General features: G+C 36.8%; 1 protein-coding gene across 1 annotated transcript; it reads left to right on the top strand.

Annotated features, from left to right (window-relative positions):
* Nucleotides 1–6,849: 6,849 nt before the first annotated feature.
* Nucleotides 6,850–16,591, top strand: LOC113060057 (neuronal pentraxin-1). The gene is made up of 6 exons (XM_026228863.1): nucleotides 6,850–7,020; nucleotides 10,809–11,636; nucleotides 12,657–13,206; nucleotides 14,063–14,313; nucleotides 15,329–15,508; nucleotides 15,621–16,591. The coding sequence occupies exons 2-6, from the start codon at nucleotides 11,055–11,057 to the stop codon at nucleotides 15,828–15,830; spliced, it is 1,773 nt and encodes a 590-aa protein (XP_026084648.1). The 5' UTR covers nucleotides 6,850–7,020; nucleotides 10,809–11,054; the 3' UTR covers nucleotides 15,831–16,591.
* Nucleotides 16,592–16,732: the final 141 nt, after the last annotated feature.

Raw genomic sequence — 16,732 nt, forward strand, 5'->3', positions numbered from 1 at the left:
GCTTTGCAAGTACACCTTTTAAATGTATTTTATTCATTCATTTATTCAATCATTTGTTCATTTTATGACAAAATATAGATATTAAAATCACTCTGGGAATGTGGCTGTGGTGCGCTTCACAGATTCAGTTTCAGTGTGTTTTCCATCATTCTGTCAGTCAGTACATGTGTATTTCAGTGTAAGCCTGTTGTGTGTGTTTTTCAGTAGGAATCTATTTTGGTCCCTCTGCTTGCGCACACCTCAGTGTTAGACACTGACAGACAGAGATAAAGTGATACAGGGTCTGGCCTAGTAACCGGATGACTCTCTCTGTCTCCTGAAGCATCAGACGGAAGTGAGGATATCATCTTTCTCAGAACTCAGCTCCTGAACGTCTGCGCTGCTGTCGCTCCAGCTGGCCTCATGCCTGAGATTAAAGTTTTTCCAAAACAGCCATTAAACTCATCCAGTCTCACCTCAACATCCGGACCAGACTGATTTTAATGTACAGGAGAATTAAAGGAGGGAATTGGGGCTAGTTGTCAGATCCAAGGTGATATATTTCAGTAACTATGACATTTTGAGAAAAATGTCCATTTACAAAAATACTTGTTTTCTTTGTGTTTTTAAAATAATAATAATTCAGGTTTCTTAATGAGAAAAAAAAAACAAAAACAAAGTTAATTAATATTTGTAACCGTTTTCTGTTGTAATGTATTTAAACTGTAATTTATTTCTGTGATGCTCCGCTGTATTTTCAGCATCATTCCTCCAGTCTTCAGTGTCACATGATCTTCAGAAATCAGAATAATATGATGATTTGCTGCTTAAAAAAAACGTTTCTGAATATTATCAATGATGAAAACAGTTATATTTCTGTGGAAACTGCACTCTAAAAACTGCTGGGTTGAAAACAACCCAATTTGGGTTATTTTGACAACCCAGCGCTGGGTCAAAAAGGGACGAACCCAGCGCTGGGTTGTTTTAACCCAACCAGTTGGGTTATCATATTTAACCCAGCCTGCTGGGTTGCCTTTTTTATAGTTTAAAATGACTATATTGCAGGGTTTAAAAAAACAGAGCGGGTGTTTTTTTATCAGTGTATTTCAGAAGGAAAACTACTGTATTTAGAAAATGTTCGATATCATTTCGCATGTGCTTGATAAGGCAGCGTTTGTGAGCTCAGTACCGCTCTGCAGCCGTTACCGGAGAAACCTACTTCTCTCGCTCTTAGCGCCTCCTGCTGGCAGAAAATAAACTCGCAGAGTGCAGCCATGTGGGGAAACAATGCATTTCTACGTTAAAATTAACCCAAATTGAGCTAGGCATTAAACCTACAAATGTTGTTCATTTTAAATATCACTTTTACACACAAATAATAATTATCAAAAGGAAAATATTTATTAAAAACAAGAGAAAAGTCAAAAAGTAACATGTTAGAAGAAATGCAGAAAAGGATGGCATTAACAGCTACAGAGTTCATAAACAAAGCATTGAACATTTGATGAATATAACTTAAGATCAAATTGGACTTTGTTCATTTGTATATATTGTATAAAAATATACGAAAACACATACAATAAATTTACAATTAGTTAGGTTTTTTTCCAACTATTCTGGCATGACAGTACACAAATAAATCACAACATTAACTTTGATATTATAACACTTAACAGACGCATGTGTGTGTGTGTGTGTGTGTGTGTGAAAGAATGTGAGCAGGTGTATGAATGACAGAGTGTAAACTCTTCTACTAAACAACACAGAAAAAGCATTTAACTTTTTTTTTTAAACAAATTATACACTTACAGTTTGTTTCATAGTCCATGAATACAGATCATGCATCACAGTCAATTTTCATGATCTCTTTAGCATAACTGATGAAATCATGAAGAAAACCCATCAGCACAGCATGTGACATCTTCTACATCATCCAGGGCAGCGTCCTCCTTTAAAACCACCGCTGCATCAGTTTAGGGGAAAGAAGATTCTCCTCTCTGACCAGCATTCATCCAGTCACCGCCTGCTCTTCATCAGTGGCCTAAGAGAAACACATTTGAAAAAATTAAACATTTAATTAAACTATCCATTTTCAGGTAGAGGTGTATTCACATCCGTAAGGATAGGTAAATAATCTGTTTTAAAGTTTCAACACTTTGTGCGGTTGTTTAATGTCTCAGTCCACCACAGCGCTCCAGAATGCTATAATGGCAGCACTAGTGTGAGGACATGCGATATTGTTTGAATAAATATTGCTTTCAGAAAGCTTCTTTACTGAAACATTAAAACAGACATGACATTCACATACCTCACAATATTCACGTACATGGAAGGCTGCTCTTCAAACCGTTAGTTCACCAAATAATTAAAATGTTTATAATTTACTCTCCTCATGTTTTTCCTGACTCATACAAAATCTGCTCATTTTTTGGAAAACATATGAATATATTTAATATTCTCTTTTTGTGTCCTCCATTGCTGGTCTGGGAGACCAGTATTTTATTTTGAACATGTTTGCTATCATATAATTTAAGATGTATTCATATATAAATATCAGAATTTACTTCTACAATAACTCTATATTTATGAAGCTTGAAAATAGTGATTATCTAAACTATAAATGGATTAACAAATATTATGAGAAAACTAAAAATATATTAATTTATGTTGTAAAGACAGACAAAAGTCTTATAGGTTTGGAATGACTTGAGGGCAAGTAAATGATTTTTTGTGTGAACTTTACCTCTAAGAGCGAAGACCAAGAATAATGACTCTCCAAATCAGACAACTCCAAAGTTGGTTTGAGTTCTGCAATAAAAAACACAGACATCAATGGTCTTAATGAAATGAGCACGTAATCACACTGTTGTTGCATCAAAATGTGAAGTAAACTGGCAGGAGACGACAGAAAAATTTATTTTCTAAAAATAACTTACATAAAATCTCAAAGGAATGATGCTCTCCCATGTCTCTTGCTTTTAACATCTACAAAAACAAAAAACAAACATTATTTTACTCTTAGTAAAACACAACAACAACTGATAACATGAAATTATGAAGTTTACTTGCCTTATACGATCTTTCCCTCTCTTCAGAAGAAGCTGAGAAAACCACTTCCTCACACAAGCAGACTTGTGTGTCCTTAACTCCAGTTAGTTTGAGTTCTGCAAAGAGGGACATCAATGGTTTCAATAAAATATTAACATATACATACATACATATATAAAATCACACTGTTTTTGCATCAAAATGTGAAGTTAACAGGCAGGACACAACAGAAACATAAATTTTCTAAAAAAAAAGTAATAATAATTTAACTCACATCAGTCTCAAAAGAATGAAGTTATCTTGTCTCTGGATTTCAACATCTAAAAAAAACACACACATTATTTTAGTCTTAGTCAAAATAAAGATAACCTGATGTTATTCTGAAGTTTACTCTCCTTAAACCGTCTGTCCCTCTCTTCAGAAGAACACCTCCTCCTCATCCTCACACAGGTCTGTGACTCCTCACACAAACAGCTTCTGTGTCTTTAACTCTCAGCGCGAGGACAATGAAAACAGGAGCTGGACAAGTCTGAAATATTACATGTAAAACATACTAACAGTTACCACTTCAACAGCCTCAAAATAATTATGCTAGTCTTTACTACACAATGCCGTTTCCTTTAGGAGACAAACATACATTCAGTTTAACCGCGAAAAAAAAAGACAAATTCACATGAGCGTAACCGTGACCATAACCGTCTGTTAACGCCTCAAAGAGAACAGATAATGTAAAATCTTATGTAAATATGACAAAATACATTCACAGACGTTATATTAAAAGTACATCCTCCGTTCAGTAACGTTACATGAGGCAGTTAAGACCTCCGTGTCCGAGGCGAAAACCGCGTCCGTTTTTTTTATATATAACGTATTTAACATTAAGCTCCTTTGTTTCCGCCTTTCATAAAACCTTCCGCCTTTCATACAACCGGGTAAACAATAAAAGATAACTTTACATTTTGAATATTTAACGTTACTTACCATAGTCTTTCACTCGCTTCTCGCTTCTATCACGCTGAGAAAATGGCGGCTGCTCGCACTGGAGACGTACGATTTTGACGTGACGTGCGTGCTCTCCTTCACGTCCGCGTCCTCAACCCACCCCGCTGGGTTAAAAAAGAAAGTTATTTTCAACCCAAACTTGGGTTAAAACATCCCAAAATCCTATCAAACGGCCTCAACCCAGCAGTTGGGTTGAAAAAACAACCCAGCGTTTTTTAGAGTGTGTGATACGCTGCTATTCAAAAATGTGGGAAAAGTAAGATATACAAAAAAGAAATATCTGCATTTAATGTTGCAAAAGAGTCCTGGAGTCATGCAACAAAATAATGTATCATGATTTCATTAGCAAAAACTGTTTTCAAAATAGATGATAAAATGTATTTGGTAATCGAATAAAAACATTAAAACATTGTGTGTGTGTGACCTAATGGGTGGTGAGCGCTGGATCACCGTGTCTGCGTCCGGTAGTTTATTGTAAAAGGCACATGCATGTTTACAGCACTGTTTCGTTCAGTACATGATACACTCACACACGAGGTGAGTTAAGGTAATGCAGTGATTGATTCAGTGGTTTATCATAATGCCATAAATCCTCCTCACACTCAGGGGTCGTGTGCGCAGACACCAGGTTAATTCTCCTTCACTCTTCGTCAGCACAGATCTGACATACTGTACATGACGATATTGTGCACTGAGGATGAAGAAGTCTTCAGTCATATGGCACTCACAAAGACAGGCAAAAACTTAAAGAAATCTCTGACGCTCAATAAGTAATGAGACTCTGTGACAGTTACTTGGCTCCTTCAAGGAATGTTGCATGCACTATGTATATATACACCGCTGGACATAGAAATTACAGTGTGCAAACAGAAAATACCTGTAAGTGCATGAGTCTAAGTGCAACCCTAGAAGAACAGTCTGTGGATTCATCTCTGATCTGAGGGACATGAAACTGTGTTGAACCCTGAAGATCATGAGAGTCTTGCACAAGAAGAGATCTCAGTAGAGACGGCTCAGTACATTTCGGTACATTTTATCATTATAGGGTGGTTGTGTACACACACTGCCAACACACATTACAATTCAAACACACGTAAAAGTGAATTATGCATCTGCTGTCTCCTTTAAAGGAGCAGAGTCAGCACCATCAGCCAATGAACTGGCGTGTGTCTGTTCAGGGTTAAAGAGGTCTTCTCGTACCTATGAAAGGGTTATTTATATTCAAATTTTACAGGTTTACTCTTTTGCTATATTTTTGATCAAATAAACATAGCCAGAAACCTTTAAACAGTTACTATGACTTTATAGGCTACAATGTAGAACACACAAAGATCTTTTATACACTGAAAAAATGATACATTTATGGTAAAAGTTTGCTTTTACTGTCTTTATTATCAACAAATCATAAAAAAAAGATTAAGTTATGTTAATTTACCAAACTACTTGAACTGGAATTAAAATACACTATTTCATGTTCCCATCTTGATTTTTTTTAACGGTTTTACATAATGTGGAGAATAGAACAAAAAACTAGCTTCTTAAGCATTATCATTTTTTCTAGCTTCTTGTTAACCAGTCTTGTTTTGGCAAAGAGTAAAGGAGGTTTATGGATTATGACAGGATAGTGTGCATTGCTATATTTCACCTCATACACACAGTGATCTTCTCAAACGTCTGCTACATCGTTTGACCAGGAGAGTAATTAATGAGTCGCTAGTGTGAGCCCCATCACCTTTCTCCCAGTCTTTCTGTGCATATTCCCTCTGACCTCAATCAGCGTCCATCTGTCTCGCTGGCCCCTGCGCTGGATTCTGCTCAGACTTTAATTAGGCCGGTTATCTCGTTAAGACCCGTGACAGCATGTGGCCTCCAGAGAGGAGGAAAGACTGCATGAGAGACCGATACAGAGATGTCTGGGTCACTAATCAAATCTATCAGATGTGTGACACTTTACTCAGATCTGAAGAAACTCTGCTAAATCATGCTAAAGAACATATTCATCAGGTTTTGTTCATGTTGCTTCAGTCCAGTTTGTCACTTACATTTAGTTATGCTTTTAGCAGACGCCTTTATCCAAAACGGCCAACAAATAGGAACAGGAACTATGTCACAGACCATGTTATAGTTGACTAAAACTAAAACAATTACCATAAACCATAAAATAATGCTTAAAACCAAATAAACTTAAAAAACAACAACATATATTTAAACATATAAAATTGTTTAAATATATATATATATATATATATATATATATATATATATATATGTGTGTGTGTGTGTGTGTGTGTGTGTGTGTGTGTGTGTGTGTGTGTTTTAAATACTAAAACTTAACTAAAATTAAAAAACTTTAATAAAAAAAACTTTAATAATACAGTTATATAATGGTGAAGGATTTACAAATAATTACAATGAAACAGCAAGTAATACACTCAAATAAACATTAGACATTTTGAAGTAGAAAAAGTGAAATCATATATATATATATATATATACATATATATATATATATATATATATATATATATATATATATATATATATATATATATATATATATATATTTCAATTAGTTGGTAAGGATGCGAAACAAAAGCCTTTTCACTAGTGCTTTCAGATCCCGCTGTCTATTGTCTACTTTGATAATAACTACTCTTGTCAGATCTCAAGGTCTTTGTAGCACATCCCAAACACTTCATCACAGCATTTAAACACAACAGTGAAGCTGTGATGAAACTACTAACTTACGGCCTCTAGACTGGTAAAGAGCGTAGGAGAAAAGAGATTTTAATTACAGAAGAGAAGAGGAAGAGGTGGAAGAAAGGAGGAGGGGAGGCGCGTGTTAAAGAGACTCTTCTGGATTAAGTCCCTTACAATCTGTTTGGTGACTGACACAGAACAGAGACAAACCTGCAGGAGTCCACAGACACGAACAGCCTCAGTCCAGAAGATCAGGACGAATGATGCTGCCACAGCATCTGCACTCCTACCGTAAGTCTGTCTCTAACAGACACATCCGAGATTGTTTATCATAGATCCCTCGCTGCTCGAGTTTGATCTGTAGCACAGGTGAGGAGATGGAGATGATCTAATGTAGTGTGAACGACTCTGAGCGAATCTTAATATCAAACTCTATATGATATTTCATGAGCTGTGTCTATAAGGGATTGTTGGACTGGTGTTATGCATGAGAACTTAAATCGGCTTGTAGCTGCTTATTTTCAGTAAATGCATGGTTTGTTCATTTGATCAACACATGTTCATGTTTTAAAACTCATCAGATGATTTCTTTATGAATTATGTTTTGGATGTGGATGTAATTGAGGAGTTAATGCTTCAAACATTTGCATTAATCACAACTGTAATACTGATTTTGTTGGTATTATTAATATCTCACTCAAAGTTTCTATACGATCTTTATATATATATATATATGGAGTTTATATCTCTAATCTCTCTTCTTGTGCACCTGTACACATTTAATGCAATAAAAAAAAAAATATTTGCCCAAAAAAATATATAGATATTTACGAAAATGAAGTAGTATGGCTATGTTTCTTAACACACTTAAGTACACTTTTACAAAATTTCTTTGTTATAGTGTCAAATTTAATTTTTACTTTAAAGTACATTTTGAATGTTTTATATACTATAAAACATATACTATACTTAAGTCAAGTCAAGCCAAGTCGAGACACCTTTATTTATATAGTGCTTTAAACAAAATACATTGCGTCAAAGCAACTGAACAACATTCATTAGGAGAACAGTGTGTCAATAATGCAAAGGACAGTTCAAAGTTGGTCTAAAGCACTCTAAAGTTCAGCTAATATAATATCAATTAGAATTACAATACATTTTCATTTAAATGTCAATGACATGCAATTAAGTGTGATTTTAAGAGTGGTATTAAGTTACTTCTCTTCCACAAGGTTAATTGCATTCATTTCTCTGATAGATTTAGTTTTGGCCATGATTCTGAATGTACTCTGAGAAAAAATAAACATTAGAGATTTAAATGAAAGATGACATATTTCACATTAAAATACATTTTGTGTTTTGACTAAAGCAGTAATTATTTAAACTAACATGCATTTGATGATCCAGAAGGTTTTTTGCTAGACTAGATACAGTTTTAATGGATTCAGCAGAAGGCAGATTAAACTGCATTGTATGTGTCTGACTTAAAGTTCTGCCTTCATTCAAACCCGACAATCAGACTAATCATGAGCCTTTAGGACGATAAACTGAGATGAAGTGTGGATTGAGAGAGACCGGGGAAGCGGCTTCACGCTGTTCTCAGCGGCTGCCATCTGTCTCGCTTTCTAAGCTTGTGACACGCATGATCTTCTCACACACACATGTCCACGCAAGCACACGATCTGTGGAGTCCAGCTCTGGTCAGGCAGCTCATAACTCATGAGAGAGATATCCTGCCTGTGTACGGCTGTGTACGGGTGGCTGAAGTTGTATGTGCTCTTATTATTCATGTTGTCTAGTCAAACAGGCAAAAGGCACAGGAACTGTAATCTAAGTTTAATTGTGTAATGGTGACTCTAGATCTAGTCCTGTGGCTCAGTGGTAGAGCATTGCATTAGCAGCACAAAAGGTTGTAGGTTTGATTCCCAGAGAACATACATACTGGTATACATGAAAGTATAGCCTGAATGCACTGTAAGTCTCTCTGGGTAAAATCTTAAGTGTTTTTTAAATTGAGATTTTTACATAACCTGAAAGCTGAATAAATAATATTTACATTGATGTGTGGTTTGTTAGGATCGGATAATAGTGCAAAAATCTAAATATCGAGAAAATCATCTTTAAAGTTGTCCAAATGAAGTTCTTAGCAATGCATATTACTAATCAAAAATTAAGTTTTTATATATTTACAGTCAGAAATTTATAAAATATCTGTATGGAACACGATCTTAATATCCTAAGGATTTTTTGCATAAAAGAAAAATGGGTAGCACTTTATTTTACAGTCCTGTTCCTCATGTACATACTATGTACTTATTATAGTAATTACAATAACTATATAATAACTAGGTACTAACCCTGAACCTACCCCTAAACCTAACCCTACCCCATGTAGTTACCTTGTATTACCAGAACTTTCTTAGATAAATACACTGTAAGTACACTATAAGTACATGTTAGTACACGTACTGTAAAATAAAGTGCAACCGAAAAATCAATCATTTTGACCCATACAATGTATTTTTGGCTATTGCTACAAATATATCTCAGAGACTTCAGCTTGGTTTTGTGCTGCACACGTTTTGTCACACATATTAGAGAACATTCTGTTTCAATTCACAAGAATGAATTTAAATGGAATTGGCCAAACTCAACTCTATGTTAAATTGAACTTGTGATCAAGTGCCATTCAAAGACATTCAGCACAAGAAGTTATTAGACATTTCTCAAATTCAATAATGTTGCAATAGTTAATAGCCACCAAAACAAATTAGAATTTTGCCAGAAAGCATCTCAATTTTGTTAGCATCTAAAAAAAATAAAAATAAAAAAAGGATGTTGAATTTGAATTTGTCTTGAAATGACATGAAGAGGAATTTACTGAAATAAAATCCAACAAAATAATGCTTATTGTGTGTTTGTACTGGAAAGTTCAGCAGAATTTCTCTGCATTTCATTCCATTTTAAACCTGCTTTATTAAACTCTGCATCCTGTTTTCTACTAATACTCTACACTCCCTCTCTTCTTTAAGTTATGGGCAGAATGAAACTCCAGCTACCTTCCTGTTAGCCATCAAGAACTTAATTAATCCAATTAATGTTCAGAGTTCAGCAGGTAGAGATAGACCTGAATACATCACACTCTCTCTCTCTCAAACACTCCCTAATCCTCTACAGACCCTCCATGACGACTCTTTCCTTCATTTATCCTCATTAGGAGAGACTCTGACGTGCACACTTCCACTCGTGTTTGTCCTTTAAATGTTTGTCCTGTGTTAATTCAGGAGCTTCAAGGAACTGATAATCCCAAACTCTTATTTGGAGCGACCTTCACGAAACCTTTGAAGGAGCTCTGTGTGTAACACTACAGGTTCTTCAGATGAGTCTGTGGGTTTCTTTGAAATATCATTAAATGCTTTTAGAAGAACTAGGAAGTAAAACAAATCATTGAAGATCATATCAAGAATCATTCACATCTTAATTTGGGGACAGATTCTCACTATTAACTATTAAATACGACTTTTCCTTCAATAAACTCCTAATTAGTAGGTAGTTGTTAAGTTTGGGTTTGGGGTTAAAGGATTAAGGGATCTAAAATATGCTCATGAAGAATAAGGATTTAATATCTGCTTTATAAGTACTAATAATCAGAAAATATGCTAGTAATATTCATGCTAATAAACAGAATCAGAACTGATCCCTAAACTTAAAGAGTTACCAATGGATCTCCTGTGGCATCCTGTTCGCTTAAAACAGGAGTCTTTATTTTTGAGTAGAAAATAGAAGTAGGGATGGATGGCATGTGGTGGAAATGTATTTATGTACCATTTATAATATGTTTTTGCTTGTGTATTAGTTGCACTCTGTTAAAACAGTACGTTTTAAATGATTGTTTTAATAATCTTTTGTTGTGATTTAAAGAAGTGCACTTATTGCTTTGATGTGCTGAAGCACACGTGAAGAACTTGATTATCATTTTAAGTTGTATTACATTTAAAGTTCATATATTTTAAATGCACTAAACTGAAACTTCCTCATTTAAAAACTTTCTTTCGTTCTTTCTTTCTTTCTTTCTCCAGGCTTTAAATGAGCCTCTCCGAGGAGGCAAGAGCAGACAGATTACATACGGTCTCTGAGCGGCGGATGATCTTAGAGAGGAGGAGGCTGAGAAACACACCGTGAGCAGCAAGAGACAGTTTCACAGGATTAAGAAGACGAGACAGATATCAGTGCAATCCTGGAGACGGACTAAAGAAGCTACAGATCTAGAAGCTTTACACATCAAATAACTAAAGGATAAAACCTTAAGCATTCATCAAACAAAAATGCATCCAGCAAGCTCAAGAAAGACTGAATGGCTGTTCACTCCCTTCTTCTTCTGTGCCATCTGTTTTTCCGTGTGTGCTGGGACAGGAATGCCGGGTTCAGACTACAACCCTCATCCTCGTCTCATCTGTACCCCCATTCCCGCTGACGCCGATCCCAGGTGTTTCCCCACGGCGGGCGGACACCACGGCGGGAGCAGCAGCGGCTGGTGGGGAATGTCGGAGGAGGCCAAAGCGACGATCCTGCACCTGCGGGAGAGTTTGGTGCAGCAGAAGGAAACCATCCTGGACCAGAGGGAGACCATCCGAGAGCTCACCGCCAAACTGAACCTGTGCGAGGGCTTGAGCCACACACCCGCACATCTGGCCCATCACGCCCACCACGCCTACCCCACGGCCCCCGACACCGGACACCTCGGGCTGGAGCTGGGACACTATGGTGACGGGGTCAGAGGGCATCGTGGTGGGAAAGCTGCGCTGAGCGAGAAGCACGTGACGGGGGACATCCCTTCACCCTCCTCTACACCGGAGCAGATGAGCAGGATGCTGCAGAGCCTGAAACAACGGCTGGACAACATGCAGGTAGACTCTACAAGACAGCGTTTATACAACACAGATGGCTTCAAAGCTGCTTCAGAGTAATATACAGGAAGATAACAGTGTTAATGTTACAAAAAAATAATTATCATAACAATATTCCACTCAGTTTAATTCAAGTTTTGATGCAATCCAATCTGATGTTAGTTTTTAAATATGTCTATATTGTTTTTATAGTATAGTCAATAGTATATAGTATATAGTAATAGTAATAGTGACATTTATTGCAATATAGTAATAGTAATAGTCAAAAACTTTCCCTGACCATTGGAAATTATTGGGAAAGACCCTTAAAAAAAGCAATTTTTAAAATAAGTTTTGAATGCAATCAAGTATGAAGTTGTGTGGAATTATTTGTTTTTCACCAGATGGCAGCAGTCTTGCCCAAACACATGATGTATTCTTATACTGGCTTTATACTACAACTCAGAAGTGTATTTTTACTGTGGTGAATGTTCATTTAAAAAGGATCTGAATAAGATCTGCATAAGAATCAAATAATCTAAATCCCCAAATAAGTGCAAGATGTTATTGTTATTATTTCATAAGTGCTTTCATTAAAAAAGCTACACTTTTACTGTTCTGGGTGAAAAAAATGACCCCCAACAGCCAAGGGGAGCAACAATTAAGAGGGGGCAAAAACAATTACAATAATCTAAAATAAAACCTAAAATAATCCAAATCCCCCTAAAGTGCATAATTTTATCATTACTACTAGTTTTATTAAACAACAACAACAAATACACAAAACAATGACGCCAACATCCAAGGTGTGACCATTTTTTAAACTGTCAATCAAAGTGAGATAAAGCTGACGGGACATTGCTTCTTTTGGATTCAAACATGTAAAACGTGTAGAAATATGTTTCATTAGTGTAATGAAAATCATCCTGGCTGTCAGTTTATCAAATATTATAAGATAAGAGGTGAGCAAGTAGTTAGGAGGTGTTACCAGGATCAGCGGTGCGCAGGCCGTTTCTCAGACTGCTGTGGTTGTGTTGGCAGACGAGAAACACCTCCAGCAGCCACTCCAGCTCCCTGAAGGACCTCCTGCAGAGGAAGATCAGTGCTCTGGAGCAACAGATGCAGCACCATTCTGCCTCGCTAACCAGCGCCGCTCACACTGACCACAAGCATGAGGAGGAGGATGACGGTCGCCACGACGACAGAGACCACGGCGGCCATGACGACCACAGCGATCACCATGACGACGGTCACCATGACGACAGTGACCGTGACGACGATCACCATGACGACGGTCACCATGACGACGGTCGCCACGACATCGATCACCATGACGACAGCCACCATGACGACGACAACAGCCACGACAACGGTCACCACGACGGCGATCACCATGACGACAGCCACCATGACGACGACAACAGCCATGACAACGGACACCAAGACAGCAGTCACCATGACAGCAGAGTCTCCGAGCATGGCTTCAAAAGGTTGTCGTATAACCTACAAGGTCACGGAGAAGCACAGAGTGGAGTCCACAGCAAACTGGACGCGGTCCTCAGTCAGCTGCAGCACAGGCTCACTGACACAGGTAAGAGTTAATTTAGATGAACTCTGCTGGAGAACCCTGCTTTAGACCACTTCAGGACGGGTCTGGTCCTTAGATGCTCTAGATGGTTCATTAGCTGGATGTGGACCTCACAGTTTCTGGTCAAGACGATTACGGCTGGTAGCCCATCTTTGACCAGTAAAAAGTCAGATACCATGCTCTTTTGTAAAAAATAAAACTTATTGAAAATTTAGACAGTGCTATGGTTATTGGGACATTGTAGTTAGTTTCTTTTAGATTACTTCTGACCTAACTCGTTCATCAGATAATTTTAAATACAATTATTTGTTTACTATTTTGATAAAAAATTACCCAAAGAGAAAGAAAATAAATGTAATTCTTTGTCATCAACTATATGTATTGCTATTATACATAACATTACACCATGGTTTCCAAAACGGGTAAAAATGTATTTGTAATCTGATTATAAACACTCTCTAGAATCTAATTACATAATCCACATAATAATTCAGACATGAAATCAGATAGCAATGTTAAACAACGATAAACTAAATTAAATAAACAATTAACTATTTGACTTTAAATGTATTTATACAATTTACAGATCCAATAAAGTATTAAGATAAGCTCTCTCTCAAAAAATCAAAAAAAAATCAAATAATAATAATAATTAATATATTCTGACAAATTTGCATTGTCTTCATTCTTCTATCTTTGAGTCTGGATTAGACTGGTTACACTAGGACTTAGATTAGTCTTAAAGTAAATTATTCATATACAATTTTTTTAAAGACTGGTCATAACTTTTTTAAATCAGTAACATGAATTGGTAGATTCATCTAATCTAAAAAAGTAAGACTGATTATCATCTCCACAGGTTCTAGAAAGAACAGCAGACCCACAGAGGCTTTCCAGATGGGCTTCCCCATGAGGACCAACTACATGTACGGTCGTGTGAAGCGCACGCTGCTGCACGAGATCTTCTCCTTCACGCTGTGTCTGTGGATGAAGGCTGGCATCGGCCCGGGGCTCGGGACACCCTTCTCTTACTCCGTGCCCGGACAGGCCAACGAGCTGGTGCTCATCGAGTGGGGAAACAACCCCATGGAGCTGCTGGTCGATGACAGAGTGAGTGAAAGAGAGGAGGGAATGTGCACATGATTCATAAAAGAATGCAATGAAAATGTTTTTCATGCACTCTAACTACAGGTGAAAGTTTGGGGTTGGCAAGAATTTTCTTTTAATTAAGTCTCTTCTGCTCACCAAGCCCGCATTTATCTGATCAAAAGTACAGTAAAAAAGGCAAAATTGTGAAATATTATTTTAATTTGATGTAAGTGATATATTGTAAACTGTAATGTATTTCTGTGATGTGCAGCTGTATTTTCAGCATAATTCCTCCAGTCTTCAGTGTCACATGATCTTCAGAAATCATTCTGATATACTGATTTACTGCTCAAGAAACATGTCTGTGTTAAAAACAGTAAAAAAAAAAATGGAAACTGTGATACATTTTATTTTTCGGGATTCTATGATGAACAGAAAGTTCAAAAGAAAAGCCTTTATTTGAAATATGAATATCTTATAAGATCACAAATGTCTTTACTGTCACTTTTGATCAATTTATGGCATCCATGCTTATTGAAAGTATTAATAAAAATAAAAAAAAATAAATTAATCTTACTGACTCCGAACTTTGGGATGTAGTGCAATCATTCCCAATAATAGTGGGCCTCTTTAAGACTTTAAAAATAATTTTAAGTTTTAAAATTCCTTCAGCTCTCCTGTGATTTCCTTTTTAACGGATTTCCTCCATTAAATAATATTGAATATTGAATACATTTCCAGGTATCAAATAAGACTCCCGTAGGACTTTCAGTTCATCCAGCAGGATCTTAGGTGAATCTTAGAGGATTCTTATTTGATTCCATCTGGAACACAGAGGAGTAAATTAGGAAATAAATTCCAAAAATGAGCTTAGTTTACATTCCTTAAGGATTTTTTGACTAGACAAATGGAGGACAGATGGTAAAATAAGAGTAGAGGAGCAACAGAATACAATGTTTAAGTTGAGTTCTGTGTCTTGATCAGTTCTCTTTCTCTCTGTGTGTGTGTGTGTGTGTGTGTGTGTGTGTGTTAACAGGCCGTGTCTCTGCCACTCTCGGTGAGTGATGGTAAATGGCACCACGTGTGTGTGACGTGGTCGACGCGGGACGGACTGTGGGAGGCCTTCCAGGACGGAGTGAAGAGAGGCTCAGGAGAAAACCTCTCGCCCTGGCATCCCATCAAACCTGGAGGAGTCTTCATACTGGGACAGGAACAGGTGACAAACAGACACAGCATACAACAAACTCGAACCACATACTGCTCATATTTAAGCAAAAACCAAGAACATGTGGATAGCATAATCTGATCTAATATTCCCCGATCTCCAGGACACACTGGGGGGCCGTTTCGATGCGACGCAGGCGTTCGTTGGTGAAATCTCAGACGTGCAGATGTGGTCTCATGTTCTCACACCGCATGACATCTACAACCTGGCGTCATGTGGAGGTCACATGACCGGTGACATCATCGCCTGGTCGGAGTCAGTGGTGGAGCTGCACGGCGGGGTCACCAAATACCCCTTTGACCCCTGCCATTAAAGAGAAGGACGGTCCGAATACAAGCATCTGAGTGCAGAGTGATTTCACATCAGCTTCTGATCACTTATAACCTGGTTTTAATGCAAAACTAATTCATTATCACTTCAAAAATATGGCCTTCTGTTTACATGAGAAACTTGAATGACCCCATGACCTCCTGGATTTCAGCACGGACCTGTTTTGTATTGTTTCAGTGTTTTGTGTAGCCAATGTTTTCTTACTGAACTTTTTTAAAATTCTTATTCTATGAATGGCTCTTAAATGCCATTCAGTGTTAGATGCAAGTACACAACATATTGTCATAACTTGGATAGAAACCATAGGTCATAGCCAGAAGTGCTATAAATATAGATGTAAAAGTAACTTGAGCAGATTGATTTTCTTGTACTGTAAGAAAAATCTAAAGATACAGCGAAACCAAAGAGAAGTCACACACACGCTGCTGTTGTGTTTGTACATTGTTTTTGTTTTTCTAATTAAGAAATTAGTATTTCTTAGTTTGACCTGTATTTGTCCATGTTAAAATGTTTAGCCAACTCAAAGCAGAGCTAAATAAGCAGCTATTCTGAGATACTTTTGATAGGTCTTTAGTTTCATGTTAAGTGTCGTAGCATTTTAGCTTAATCTACTGTCCTTAATTTAATGCAAATTTGTTTCAAAAGAATATAATTTTCCACTAATGTTTGTTCATCGGAATTTAGTATGCATTTATTGTTTTTATTAACTTTATATTTGTTTACAGTTTTGAAAGCAGAAATGCAATAAAGGAACTGAATTTTGAATAAATAAATAAGTAATTCATTGCAATTCCATAATTTTTTGACTAGTTCTAAAATCTTTTTGCATACATTGTAAATATTTTTCAATTCATTTCCAAAGTCTTCAGCCTCAGGTAGGATGAA

Source organism: Carassius auratus, chromosome 41 (genome assembly GCF_003368295.1).
Source record: "Carassius auratus strain Wakin chromosome 41, ASM336829v1, whole genome shotgun sequence".
Lineage (NCBI taxonomy): Eukaryota > Metazoa > Chordata > Actinopteri > Cypriniformes > Cyprinidae > Carassius > Carassius auratus.